The 15,338-nt window shown below is 43.0% G+C and overlaps 1 protein-coding gene across 1 annotated transcript; it reads left to right on the top strand.

The window, feature by feature from the left end:
• Positions 1 to 323: 323 nt before the first annotated feature.
• LOC110937013 (pentatricopeptide repeat-containing protein At1g08070, chloroplastic) lies at positions 324 to 2,913 on the top strand. Its single transcript, XM_022179425.2, has one exon. The coding sequence runs from the start codon at positions 466 to 468 to the stop codon at positions 2,533 to 2,535; it is 2,070 nt and encodes a 689-aa protein (XP_022035117.1). The 5' UTR covers positions 324 to 465; the 3' UTR covers positions 2,536 to 2,913.
• Positions 2,914 to 15,338: the final 12,425 nt, after the last annotated feature.

A 15,338-nucleotide genomic window follows, 5' to 3' on the forward strand; every position in this document is an offset into this window, starting at 1 on the left:
TTACATTTAATATATTCCTTATTTTTTTTTCATCAACCTCTCACGTTTCTACATTTAAATGTTATGATTCTTATTTTCTCCTTTTACCTTTTATGATCATACATATTTAAAATTGAAAAAATAAAATCAAGTTTTACTAATCGAAGCCGTTTAATACATGCGACTATAAGGTAGTAAGTAAATATACAAGGTATAGAAAGTGTCGTAGTTGAAATCGGAAGGATTAGATTATTTGCAATGTTAATGTATAGAGCTAAATGCCCAATTGCCCATGGCTTTATAGCCTAGTGATATCTTGAAAGTGTAATAAAGCGTTGGGATCAATCCTGAGTTTTTTTCCTCGTATTTATCGGGTTTCCTCACTGGTAATGATCCAAATTTGCTTAAAAAAATCTATAGAGTTAAATAAATACTTAAATCCCTGCTGCTGCCCAATATCTTCCCTGTGTGTACGTATAGATTACAATGATAATCTCATCATCATCATCATCCTCTCTGATGACTCCACCACAAAATCACTGCAACAACATGGAATCATTCAAACAAATTCACGCTCATTTCATCAAACTCGGCCTCCCCAACTCCCACTCTACTCATCAGATCATCATCTGGAACACCATTATCAGAGCCTACTCACTTCACTCATCCCCTTCTACTGCAATCCACTTCTACAACTTCATGCTTTTATCTGCTGTCCAACCAAACTCCTACACTTTTCCACCTCTTTTCAAATCTTCTGCAACAATCCATAACCTAAACCAGGGGAAACAGATCCACGGACATGTCTTCAAGCTTGGGCTTTCTTCCGATGCGTTTATTCACACCTCTATCATCACTTTCTATGCTCAAATTGGAGAATTGGATCATGCACGCTTAGTGTTTGATAAAAGTCCTCTGAGAGATGCTGTTTCTTTTACCTCCTTGATTACTGGGTATATGAATGTTGGCCGGTTGGAAGACGCCCGTAAGTTGTTCGATGAAATGCCTGTGAGAGATGCGGTCTCTTGGAACTGTGTGATATCTGGGTATGTTCGAGTTAAACTGTTTGAAGAGGCGATAGATTTGTTTCACGAGATGCCAAGGGCGGGAATCAGACCGGATGAGAGCACACTCGTGACGGTTCTTTCTGCTTGTGCTCAGTCAGGTGATCTTACAACAGGAGAACGTATCAAAACGTGGATTGTGGAGCGTAATCTTTCTTCGAATGTCCGGCTTGTTAACGCGCTTATTGACATGTACGCAAAGTGCAACGAATTAGACAAGGCTAGAAGTTTATTCGACAACATGATTAACAAGAATATAGTCACGTGGAATGTGATGATCGGTGGTTATACACATACACACCGTTATAAAGAATCGTTGGAACTCTTTAGAACAATGCTGCAGTCAAACTACGAAGCTAATGAAGTCACGTTTTTAAGCGTTCTTCCCGCCTGTGCTCACATGGGTGCTCTTGATACCGGGAAATGGATTCATGCTTATATTGGAAAGAACTTTCCAGAAGCATCTAATACTTATACCTCTCTTTTCACCAGTCTTATTGATATGTATGCCAAGTGTGGAGACATAGAAGCTGCGGAAACGGTCTTTGAGAGTGTGACATACAAAAGTTTGGCCTCATGGAATGCAATGATTTCAGGGTTAGCCATGCATAGGCGGGCCCATGACGCCGTTAAACTTTTCAAGAATATGGTCGACGAAGGTTTCACACCAGATGATATAACTTTTGTTGGTGTTTTATCAGCCTGCAGCCATGCTGGACTAGTCAACCGAGGTCAACAACATTTCCGCTCCATGATCCATGATTACAACATTTCACCCAAACTACAACACTACGGTTGTCTAATCGATCTTTTAGCACGAGCCGGTTTGTTTAAAGAAGCCATGAGTGTGATCGAGAACATGGATGTGAACCCCGACGGTGCTATCTGGGGTTCTCTACTTGGGGCCTGTACGCTTTACAAAAACGTTCAACTGGGTGAATATTTTGCTACAAAAGTTGTTGAATTGGAGCCTGAAAACTCGGGTGCTTATACGCTATTATCAAACCTTTATGCCGCAGATGGTAAATGGGATGATGTTGCAAGAATAAGAACAAAGTTTAAAGATAAGGGATCGAAAAGAATCCCGGGTTGTACTTCAATCGAAGTAGATGGAACCGTTCACGAGTTTCTTGCGAGTGACAAATCACATCCCATGAGTGACGAAATCTATGCTATGTTGGAAGAAATGAATCGGCGTCTTGATGAATTGGGACATGTTTCTGATAAATCTTTGGTGCTTTATGATATGGAAGATGAAGTAAAAGAAGGTGTATTGTGTCAACATAGCGAACGGTTAGCGATTGCTTTTGGGTTGATTAGTACAAAGCCCGGGACAACGATTAGGATGATGAAGAACTTGCGGGTTTGTGGGAATTGTCATTCGGCTACAAAGTTGATTTCCAAGATTTTTAGAAGGGAAATCATTGCCAGGGATCGGAACCGGTTTCATCATTTTAAAAATGGTGTTTGTTCTTGTATGGATTGTTGGTGAAAGTGTTTTTGGAGCTTGGAGGGATACACATTATAAGGATTTGAAAGATATGTAGATTTATTGGCTTCTTTGCACAGGAAATAGGTTTAGTTGGTTTCGGCTGTATATAGAATAATGCACTTGAGTCTAAAGCAAAACTAGAGGACCCAAGGCGCAGTAAGAAGACAGACTGACAATGTAAGATACTGTCTTTACGCTGTAATTAACGTCTTGGATTCATATGCTTATGTTACTAATTTATTGGTCTTCGCTAAATTGCACACCCGTGTCTTCTGTCCTAAAATGCTTATGGTGATTTCAGTATTTGAATCTTGATTTGTTTGGTTGATGCCAGAACGAAATATTGATTTGAATCTTGATAATAGTTTTGAATCGTCACTCTGTGTTCTTTTGATACTTTGACGTTCAAGAACCATGCTAGTTTGACTACATAATACCAATTTTTATGATCAACATATCTCATCCATGCATATAGTGTGAGCTGCAACCTTTTAACACGTACTTTGCTAATTTCAGTTTAGTCTCCTCTTTTTCTATGTATTACTCTTTTGCATTAGTGATCTTCTTACGGCGAGTGTTTTAAGAAAGATATTTGTAATATTTTTTTTTTCCTCCCAATACTAGCAGGAAGAGGGGGGATTGGAAGCTAGTGTATTGTAAGCCTGGCAAAACAGGCTGGTCGGGTCCCTGGTAACGTGTCAATACAGTACAGTTCATGTATTGTGCATGAAGCTGTATTGTATCTAGTGTAAGTCCTGGCTTTCGATACTATGGCATGGACCACATGTGTCCGTTTCAACCCAATTATATTTAAACGGGTCAAGTCAGATTAAAAATGGGTTAAACGCATAAAACCCATAAGAACAAGCTAACAATAAAATGGTCAAATGGGTTACTCCGTTTAAATGTTTCTTAATGTATACTCAAAATGCTTACAATCATATTTAGTACATTAATTAGTTAACAAAACTAAAAAACAAACAAAAAAGTGTTACGGACTTGTGGGTTGGCCCGACCTGGCTCATTTTGCCCAGCACATACATATTATCTGTTTTGACCCGTTACCCAACATGCCTGCTTTGCCACCTGTACCAGTGGATTGTTGATTTCTCATGGTTTTAACTAATTCAAGAACTTGATCATTTACTGGTTTTAAATCTATCACCCTTGATTTTCTGTGTATTTTATCCCTCTATAGTTTCTTGACTCTTTTACACGAATTCGTTCCAAGTGCTGCAGAGGATATTGATTCTGATATCGAAGATCACATGATAAAACAAGGTCTTCCCAATTCTGTTCGACAATTAGTCAATAATTTTTACCTTTTTGTTTAAAATAAGATCGGGTAATAAATACTAGGTTCTAGTCAATATGGATCCCGACTAAAATGGGTTTGTTGAAACAAGCCATTTGAAAAAAGAAATTATTAAAATGTGATTGCATTCCATATTTGTTTTAGCGGCAGAGGCGGTGGTGCCTTGGTGGCAATGGAAGCGGAAGTGACGACAGTGGAGGCAACGGTGATGAGGATGGTCGTGTTAGTGAGTTGGGGCGGCAAACAGACTCATTTAAACATGTTCCAAGTTAGTAAAGTAATTCTTTCCATAGTTTGTGAGAAGTCCATTTTGTTTATATATGAGTACAGTAGTTGGTTGTAATTAATTTATTATTTACCATAAGATAGAATGGAAATAATTTGCTTGGTAGTTGGTACCAAAGTTAAAACATCACATGCTTTTGGACCAATCCACTTACCAAGAAGCCTTCTTTCAACACACTACTAATGTATGATTGCAGAAACAGAAACTCATCACACTTGTTTGAAAGTTGGTAGTTAGCTTTTCTTATCAAGTAAAGCACACCTTTTTGTTTCCTGCTATGTGAAAACAAGCACGAATTACCACTCAAAAGGGAGGAAGATGCACACTAAAAGTCATAAATCTTGCAAGATGTGTACTAAACATTTAACAATTGATTTTCGCAACACAAGTACAAAAGGTTTGAATACAACAGTAAAAGGTCATTTTTGTCCTTTCACTTCTGTGTGCTATTTCTAAACATCATAATTGATATATATATATATATATAGGGAAGGGTTATCTTGAGAACGCTAAATATTGCGAGAACCGTGAGAACGAATGAAAAAATCAATCAAAACCAATTTTTTTTATACAAACCTCATTGTAATTAAGATACAACATCAAAACAAGAATTTATTACATCAAATAATTCATTTCTCATTTCAAAATCCTTCTTTTTAGATTTTTTACACATGTGTAAATATAGCAGATTTACACATGTATAAATGGCAAACCTACACATGCGTAAATTTTCTTTATTTATGAATTCACGTAAATTTAAACGTGTAAATTGAATTTCTAACATTGTATTCGAATAATAATGATAAGTGTAGAAAAAAATTTTGAATTTGAATTATTTTTGACCAAGTTCTCATGGTTTTTTCATTTGTTCTCACGGTTCTCACAAATATTTAGCGTTCTCATTTAAACCCTCCCCTATATATATATATATATATATAGAGTGCGGTTAACATACATTAGGGCTTATCATACTTCACGTACGCGAGTATAGTAACCGTCAGATCAGATCCATGCGTGATTAATCAGTCCCCTGCGTGATTATTTAAACATGCGTGATTTGAACATGCATGCGTAATAAAGCACATACCTACTTTCCATGCGTGATTAGGTCAACTTATAACTTCCCATGCGTGATTATGTTCCATTTATAACTTGCGTTATTTTGTCGCGTATGTTTTGTAGGATAAGCCGTAATGTACATTATACTTATTCTATATATATATATATATATATATATATATATTGCATTAATCTCCTATCCTTTTCATCCATTTTTCTCCTATAACTTACGTTGTGAATGAATATGACGACTTTTTCATCCAATTTTTCTCCTTGCTAAAACTTACGTCTCTTCTTTGTGTAATGAATATGCCGTCCAATTCGTCCATTTTCACCTTTCTCAAACTTACATCTCTTTTTGTGAATGAATATGACGACTTTTTCATCCATTTTTCTCCTTACTCAAACTTACGTCTTTTTTTTTTTTTTTTTTTGTGTATGAATATGTCATCAATTTCTCAAACTTACGTCTCTTTTTCATTTAAGAATATGTCATCTTTTTTCATCCACTCTTCGCCTTTCTCAAACTTACGTCTCTTTTTTGTGTATGAATATGCCGTCCAGTTCATCCAATCTTCACCTTTCTCAAACTTACGTCTCTTTTTTCTGAATGAATATGACGACTTTTTCATCCATTTTTCTCCTTGCTCAACCCCCCTCCATGACTTCTCTTGAAAACAACATAATTAGTTAATTTTTCTTTATATTAATCTGCAGTTGTTTTCATCCACTTCTCTCTTTTCTCAAGTCCATGTGTTCTTTTGTAAACACCATCATTGGTGTTCCATCTTTTTGTTTGTTCCCTTTACATGGTTGAATTTCTTTGCTTCCTGTGATTCAAATGATACAAATGCAAGTAAATAAACTATATATCAAAAACATCAAACTATATTTTAAAAACATTCAGTCTATGAATCAATTATTGTCATAAAAAACCATTACAACTTTAAGGTTTAGGAGAAACTAGAGAGCTCATATACAACAATTCACTCCTTTGCAAAAAGATCGTAACATCCTTGAAGAAACAGTGATCTAATTAAGGTATTAATTAGGTGGGTTTATGTTCCTATCATAGTGGTTAATCTTCTTTTAGGTATTTGAGCTCCGACTGGTTAATCAACCTGCAAAACAGAACACCGTTACTCGTTAAGAGGGGAATGTGGGGGTTTCCCTCTTAACCGGGCTCCGGCGTGAGAATAAGCGACTGCTTTGAGAGTAATTAAGTAGTTAAGAGTAAGAGCCGAGAGAATAGAATGAATAACCTGAGGAATGAAGGTCTCTATTTATAGCCGGAGAGGTGTAAGAGGTTGTGGGCTGATGGGCCTTGGGCCAGAAACGGACAACAACGAATATGCTATTTGCCTCGCTGGCCTCGACTGCTTAGTGGCTTCTAGATGCTCGTCGGTGCTGGCGCACCTTGATTGGAGCCACGTGTCATTGTTGTCGGCCTTGTTGTCCCTTCTGTCATCAGCAGACAAGTGGAGATCGTGGGACAGTTGTCCCCGTCTCTTGATTGGTGCCATGTAGGCGTCCTTGTGTACTTATCGTCAGAAGATCGTGGCGCACGATTGAACAGAGCCTGCTGGACGCTCATTGGTTCTTTTTACTGCCACTTGTACCCTGTGTACCTCTGTAGGTAACAGCGCGTCTTCCTATGGAGAGGATTTTGTTTGATGGCAACTAACCCGCGCGGGGCTAGTGTGCTCACTTATGCCGTTGTTTTTATGCTAAGTGTTGCTCTCTGAGTTTATTATGTGCTCTTCCTCGCGCGGGGATAAGTCACAATGTGATGTGAGCCGCGCGAGGTTGTTATTATCAAGTTGTTATGCTAAGGAGTATGGTCTCACGTGCAACCTGTTATGAGGTTTGCGCGACTTTTTGGGACCATACCCCTTCAAGTCCCCCCAGTCCAGTGCTGCACCATGCGCAACGCAAGTGGTTGGAGCTCTGGACTTAATAAAAATAAGAGAAGGGGAAATTGTCCTTTTGGTCCTGACTTGTAAGGCGCATGTAGAAAACTGTTGTTTTCGATGCGCAGGTACTAGGCAGGTGGCGAGTGATTTCTTGTTTGGCCTTTTAAACGCGAGAGGTTATAGTAGTTGACGTATATCTGGCGTGACTCCTGTGACTTCTGCATGAAGTTACTTGCACGTTTTATGGCGGGAAACTTCGAAATTTGAACTTCTGACAGGTTGGTGAGATAAGTCGTTGAGGGCGACGTTTGAGTTGACCCCTGGCACGGGTGTCATCATACCGCCTGCGGCGGTTGCACTTCATGTCAGGAGAGTGGGTGCCACGCGCGCGTGGTAACCGTCGTCCCTGCTTTTCCGCTCGACGTGGCAACCTCTCGTTGGTTGCCGTTGCGGCTAGTGCGGCACGGTTACCCATCGCATTAAATGCGATGGGTATAAATATCCGAAGAGAAGGGTGAGAGATTCACTTTCTCTACGTTTCTTCTCCAATTTCCTCTCAAAACTCTTTGAATCTTCAAAGTGTTCTTCATTTTCTTCAAGATTTCTTCAAATCTTCAAACCTTCTTCGAGCCTTTTTTCCAGATCCATCTTAAAAACATGAGTGAAGAGCATCAAGAGGTTCCTGCTAGTGAGGAAGGACCGGTTCCAGTCCTTAGATGGGACCTAGGTCTTTTCGAACAGATTGTTCGGAGCTTCAGATTCCCACCGGAGTGGGACGCCCGGTATCCGGCTCAGGGCCAAACCGCGGCTGATGCCCCACCCGGCTATATTACCCTTTATGAAGATTTCTTTCTTCAGGGTAATTTCCGGCTGCCGGCGACCAATTTTCTGGGTAGTATCCTTTCTTACTACCAGTTCCACATATCTCAGATGAGTCCACCCGGGATGGTGAGGGTGAGACACTTCGAGTTCTTATGCCAGTCTCATGGCATCGAGCCATCTGTCGACAAATTTCGTTCGTTCTACCAACTGCAAAGGACGATGGGATTCTTTTCGTTTGCAAGCCGAGGTGCGGCGAAGAAGATTTTGTTAAATCCACCAAAGAGTTTCCATGACTGGAAACCCAAGTTCTTCTTCATCAGGGAAGAAGTCGTGCCGGTCGCTATGACCTTTAGGGAATGGACTGAGGCCATACCCAAGGAAGATCTGCCGATCCCAAAAACGGCTTTGTGGTACCAGCAGCTGACCTCAACCCCTAACCGGGTGTTTGGGGAAAATGTTCTAGTTGCAGCAAGGATGAGTGACCAGTGGTCACCTAGCAGTAGGGAAATTCCCGTTTTAAAGCTTGGCGATCAAGGTTAGTCGTTTTCCTGATTTTTGTCTAAGATTTCTTTGATTATTACTTACGTATCTCCGTTTATAGAAGTGCAACTTTACCAAGCTGCCTTCTCTACTTTTGGAGGCTCCATGGGCGTTCGCCCAGTGCGCGATGATGAAGAAAGCTGGTATGACCAGATTAAAGGGAACTTCATGTTTCCAGCTGCTGATGCCTTTGCTTCGCCGCCAACTGCTACTGAAGGTGCGCAATATCCAAAACCTCGTCCATTGCGCTCTGTGACTCTCGCTGGGAAAGAAACTTTCTATCTTTCCAGCGAGGAGTCCGTAGGATCTTCCAGCGGCGAGCTAAGCTCTTGGTCTAAAATATTTGCAGGTGTGTTGCGCGACCTGGGGATTGACCCAGAGGAGAAAAAGAAGAAACCGGTGAAGAAGAAGAAGAAAGCGGAGCCTGAGGTGACCAGCAAGGGCACTGGCCCTAGTCGCGCAACAGCTGCTGCTGGCAAAGGTACTCTTCGCCTTCGTCAACGTGACTTGGATGATTATGTGATCATCAGTGACTCATATGAAGGTTTATCTCATGTAGCTAAGGGAAAAGCTGGTGCTGGTGGGTCAAAGAGTTCTGGGAGCGCGGGTTCTCGTAACCCCGATGCTGGCGCGACCCCCAGTTTTCCCGAAGATGTAGAAGAGGAGGAAGATGCTGGTGTCCGACTTATTGGGCGAAAGAGGGGTAGGAGCGAGGCTACAACTGGTGTGGCTTCCGCGCCTTAATCTGTTGTGATCCCTGCGATAGGGAAGACGAGCAGGCTGCGCTCGTTGTATCAATTTTCTCCTGGTATGTTCTTTTCTTCTCTTTTCTTCTCTAAAAAACTTTTTTGCTTACACTTGCCTTATTTTGCAGAGATCAAGAAGAAGACCCCTGAAAAGGCGGTTACATTCAGTGAGGCGGGAGTAAAAAGGCCCAAGATAACCGTTAAGTCCACTGACGCTGCAGCTCAGGATGCCGCGAAGGCGGCTGAGGCGCAGCGAAAGGTGGAGGAGGCGCGTAAGAAAGAAGAGGAGAAGAGAAAGAAAGAAGAAGAGAAGAAAGTAGAGGAAGAGAGAAAGAAAAGAGAGGAGGAGGAGAGGAAGAAAAAGGAGGAGGATAGGAAGCGGAGGGCGGAGCAGGAGAGGCTGGCGGAGGTGGCCAAGAAGCAGGCCTTGGAGAAGGAGGCAGCGGCGAAAAAGGCTATGGATCAGCCTTTGAAGTCTCCAGGTCCTGAGGTCACCAGGCCAACCAGCACCGGCCCTGTTCTCACTTCGAAAGGGTCTGGCCGCTACTCTTCTAGCGGCGCGAGCTCCGGTGGAGCTGGGGGTTATAACCCTAATGTGATAGGGGCGAAAGATACCGTTGGGGATATCTACTACAAGACATATACCGAAGAAGAGCGCGGTGATGTCCTCCATCAAGCCCCCTGGAGCTTAAAACAGAAGGATACATTTATTGAGTTTGGCGCTTCGCGCGAATGGTTTTTGAATTCCTTCCCCCCTGGTGAGGTCAACCGGCAAAGGGCAAAACCCCATGAGATGTTATATCGTACTTATATTCTTGGGGAGGCCAATGCCCGCGCTGCCAACCACCAGATCGTTCGCGAATGGCGAACGATGGTTCGGGAGCGCGCTGACTGGGAGGCTTATCGCGAGCGTATGTTGAAGCGAATTGCGGACTTTGAGAAGTCGAAAGCTGCGTTCGACGAAGAAAGAGCCAAGTTTGAGGCTGACAAGAAGGCGGAGGAGTGGGGCCGCGAGGGGCTGCAGAAAAAACTCCACAATGTTGAGGAGCAACTGGCCAAGGAGAAGGCCGAGTTCAAGCGTATATGCGCCCAAGACAACGAGCGTACTTATGCTCTACGACAGAAGATCGTTGCTCTTGAGGCTAAAGTTGCGGACTTGACCTCAAAGGTGGAGGAAGCGCAGGGTGAAAAAACTGCCAAGCAGCAGATGGAGGTTAGTTCTACTGATTCTCGCTCTTCTTTTTGTTTATGAGATTTCTCTAAGTCAATTCTCAAGGCGTTTGTCAATTTTTAGATTGAGCTGACTGAAGCCAAGGTGCAATTGTCTAACAAGGACAAGGATCTCCATGCCAAGGACGTTGAGATAGCGGAACTCAAACGTCGCTTGAATGAGCAAATCGACAGATGCGAGTCCTTGGAGATTGACCTTGAGGCTGAGAAGGTCAAGGCTGCTGATGCTGAGGAGGCGCGTGCTGTGAGCACTGCCGCGCTGAATGTGGCTCAAACCAACTATTCTGAGGCTCAAGGTATCGTCGATACACTTGTCTCAGAAGCGGAGTGGATGCGCACTCGTGGAGTAGTGTTGGTAAGTGCCTTGTGCTTTTTCCTTATGTTGATTTTAAGAGTTTTTTCTTTAATGCTTATCTTTTGTTGAAGGTTGCCAACTCCATCTTGAATGCAAACGAGCTAGATCGCGCCGTGGCGGCTCTGACAGATGCGGCGCGTGCGGTGGGTCATCGAGGAGGCTACCTGGAGTGTGCTGATCATGTTGAGCAAATGCTTGGGCAAGAATTTGACACAAGCCATTGCTCAGTAACAGAACGTGCCGATGCTGCGCTGGCAAGTGCTGAAAATTCCTATGACAACCTCTCCTTGCCTATCATGGAGCTGGTTGTCGAATCGTTAAAGAAAGACGACTGGTGCCAGCGTCTTAAGGCAATCCTCGATCCCCCGGTTACCGTCGAGTTGTCCGACGAAGAGCCAGCTGGTGATGATGGCGGTGATGGTGATGATGATGGCAACGATGATGATGGTGAAGATGACGGAGATGATGGTGATGATCGTCGTGGAGAATAGGAGAGTTTGTTGAGTAGTTAGTTGGTAGGCATTTGTGCCTTTGTAACTTTTTTGAATATTCTTATGTATGATGCTGCGCGGTTGCGCAAGTTGTTAATGAAACATTTTGTTTTTTCCGTTGCAATTATTGCATTGTTATAAAACTTTATGCTAAATTAGCTCGAATAAATGGAAGCGTTTTATAAGTAGTTAGGTGATCGTCCGGTCTCGCGCTTTGTTTGCGGAGGACCTTGGAGGTGGTTTGAACCGTCTTGAAATGCTGTAGTGTTTTCGCGCTAATCAAAAGTTTAACATGCATTTGTAACGAAAAAATGTAATAGAAAAAACATGTCGTATGTTTTCATTCAAGTCGGAAGTTGGCTCTTAGGCCTTCATACATATTTGCCAATGGCTCGTAGCCGGCGTAGCGAATTGAAAAATGGCTTAGTTTGCCGCTTTTGAGCGCTCTTTCGATTTCTTGGCGCAAGCTGTAACAGTCGTCGGTTAGGTGCCCTGAATCTTTGTGAAAATCGCAGTACAAGTTAGGGTCTTGCCCTTTCTTGTTTGTCATTGGCCTTGGCGCCTTGAAATCGACATTCTCCGTCATCAATACCTCCTTTGGAGTTTTTGTGAGCGGAGTCCAGTGTTTGTCACGATTCTCGTCTCTGACCGCTTTCTTGTAACCGATTCGGTCAATCGTTTCTCGCGCATCTTCTCTGTAACGTGGCCTGTCGTCGCGGCCTCTGGGTCTCTCAGACTTCCAGTCATGACTCTTGTACTTGTTGCGCATGTTATTGTTGTCGCGCGGCCTCTCGTTTGCTCTTGAGAATCGATCTTCGGAGTAATAACCCTTTCCACCAGCAAGGGACTCCTCGGTTTGCGCGACGATCTTTGCTGCTTCCATCAGTTTATCCCACTCTTTTGGCATCCCATCTTTGCCTGTGATGGTTCTAATGAGGCTATCACAGCGTATAGCCTTCTTGAAGTGGCAGCGCATGAGTTGCTCACTGACGCCGCCAATCTCTAAACATTCTTTGTTGAAACGCGTGATGAAGTCCTCCAGACCTTCACCATCCCTTCGCCATATATCTTCTACTTCCGCCGTATCACGCTGATAGCGACGTTGTTGGCTAAAATAGCTTAAGAATTGTGTCTTGAAGTCTGTCCATGACTTAATCTTTCCGGGCGGAAGGCTATCAAACCAGGCGCGAGCCGCTCCGGTAAGAGTCTGAATGAACAGGTGGCACCACATGGGCATGTTCCAACCACCCATGCAGCCCACACTCGTGAATGTTCTGACGTGGTCGTCTGGGTCAGTCAACCCATTGAACTTCCCAACGGTTGGGGGTAGCTTCTCTCGTGAGAGTGGTGCGAGTGCGATTTTCGGGATAAACTTGGAGTGTTCCGCAGCTTCCGCTGGTCTGTATGCCAGGCGGAAATCTCGTTCAGCTTCTTCTGTATAGCCAATGTGTTGTCTTGGCTTATAGTACTCATGGTTCTTTGGTAAACGATTAAAGACCGATGATTCTTCATCACCTTCCCATGTAGGATCATATGGGTCGGTTTCTTCCCATTCGTTGTTCATGTTGCGCGGCGTGAGCCGGCTGTGCACAGGGCCTCGTTGAAGGTTCGACGGATACTCGTAGTAACTATCCGTTTCCCCTCTTGTATCGCGCGTGTCTTGTACGCTTAAACGTCTTGTGGGGGGAGGCCTGTTGGTTCTGCCTTGTATGTTGGCTGGTGGTGGCATTTGGCGTATCCCCTGACTCGGAGGGGTGACCAAGGACGGTTCTGCCGTCAAAACCGCCTGCTGCGCGATGAGCGATTGGTATGCTGCATTGATAGTGGCGATGTTCTTGGCATACCACGAGGCTGGGGTTTCGCCCTCTGGTAAGCCAAGTAATGCAGATACATTTTGAGGTGGCGCTGGGTTGGATGGTCCTTCGCCGTTGTTACCTGGGGTAACCATTTGTGTGATACGGGTAACGCTCCCGCGCTGACCCCCCGTGTTGGTGATCTCGACTTCACCTATTTCCTCGACTTGGGCTTGGAGGTTTTGGACTCCTTCACCCAAGGCCGTGTTAGAGTTGGCTCCGAAGCCGAACTCTGGAAAGATTCCTTGACCAGTCATAGTCGAAGGATGAAAAGATGTCAAAGGCTCAAATAAAGAAGATGAGGGTGGTTATAGAAGAAATCGGTGGGCGCCAATGAAGAAACAGTGATCTAATTAAGGTATTAATTAGGTGGGTTTATGTTCCTATCATAGTGGTTAATCTTCTTTTAGGTATTTGAGCTCCGACTGGTTAATCAACCTGCAAAACAGAACACCGTTACTCGTTAAGAGGGGAATGTGGGGGTTTCCCTCTTAACCGGGCTCCGGCGTGAGAATAAGCGACTGCTTTGAGAGTAATTAAGTAGTTAAGAGTAAGAGCCGAGAGAATAGAATGAATAACCTGAGGAATGAAGGTCTCTATTTATAGCCGGAGAGGTGTAAGAGGTTGTGGGCTGATGGGCCTTGGGCCAGAAACGGACAACAACGAATATGCTATTTGCCTCGCTGGCCTCGACTGCTTAGTGGCTTCTAGATGCTCGTCGGTGCTGGCGCACCTTGATTGGAGCCACGTGTCATTGTTGTCGGCCTTGTTGTCCCTTCTGTCATCAGCAGACAAGTGGAGATCGTGGGACAGTTGTCCCCGTCTCTTGATTGGTGCCATGTAGGCGTCCTTGTGTACTTATCGTCAGAAGATCGTGGCGCACGATTGAACAGAGCCTGCTGGACGCTCATTGGTTCTTTTTACTGCCACTTGTACCCTGTGTACCTCTGTAGGTAACAGCGCGTCTTCCTATGGAGAGGATTTTGTTTGATGGCAACTAACCCGCGCGGGGCTAGTGTGCTCACTTATGCCGTTGTTTTTATGCTAAGTGTTGCTCTCTGAGTTTATTATGTGCTCTTCCTCGCGCGGGGATAAGTCACAATGTGATGTGAGCCGCGCGAGGTTGTTATTATCAAGTTGTTATGCTAAGGAGTATGGTCTCACGTGCAACCTGTTATGAGGTTTGCGCGACTTTTTGGGACCATACCCCTTCAATCCTCGTTGTGTTTGACGCACATATAAGTAAAAGCCAAATGACAACCCTTTACACATTGGGTCGGTGGAACACCTTTGATACACTTAAAAGACAACTTCAGAATACAACCAGGCCAAAAGTCTATGGGTCTTTAACTTATATAACTAGTAGAAATTCACCAGTTGATGAATACATGTATGTATTACAAGATAAAAAAAAGTATTATTTACAATGATATTAGGTTCAACTACATAAAAGTCAAAGGAGATCTACCCAAAAAAAATTAAGTCCTGACATCTCAACAAATGGTTTACATCTATAAAAACCATAAAAATGAATATTTGTACTTTGGTTTTATAATGTGCGCATAATGCGAGATGCGCCCGATGCGCTGATAAGAGCGTATCGCCACAGCTGATGCGTTGCGTTTATGTGATGCAAGAATATTGCGCGCATTTCGCATAATGCACTCATCGCAAGCAACATCGTTTCTTATGTTTTTTTCCCGATGTTATGAACTGTGTTCGGTTTTTTCAATAATTAATACCTTAGCATGCTTGATTTGAACCAAAAAGCATAACTCTTATCTTCTTATTACGGCATTAGTTTTACTTCAAGTAGGTTTTTATATATAAATAATTTTTATAAAGAGCGCATCACAGATTTTTAGACCAAACGCATCACGCAATTTAAAACCAAGATTTGTACCGATTTTATCAGTAAAAGTACTCAGTATAGTTTAACAAACCTGAAAAAAACTTAATATTAAACACACACAAACCAAAAACCATAAATATAAATACTGTTCGGATATTGTTGGGTCTGGTTCGATTCGATTCGTACTTGGATAAACAAAATTATGACACAACAATCAAACACTTCTAAAGTGGAGTCTGGATCAGTTGGATCATGGAAAGCATACATAATCAGTAACATCGTAGACTAATGGGATCAAGAAAGATCAATTCCATTTGGGTCCTAGAAAGCAAAATATCATC

This window comes from Helianthus annuus, chromosome 4 (genome assembly GCF_002127325.2).
Source record: "Helianthus annuus cultivar XRQ/B chromosome 4, HanXRQr2.0-SUNRISE, whole genome shotgun sequence".
NCBI classification, from domain to species: Eukaryota; Viridiplantae; Streptophyta; class Magnoliopsida; order Asterales; family Asteraceae; genus Helianthus; species Helianthus annuus.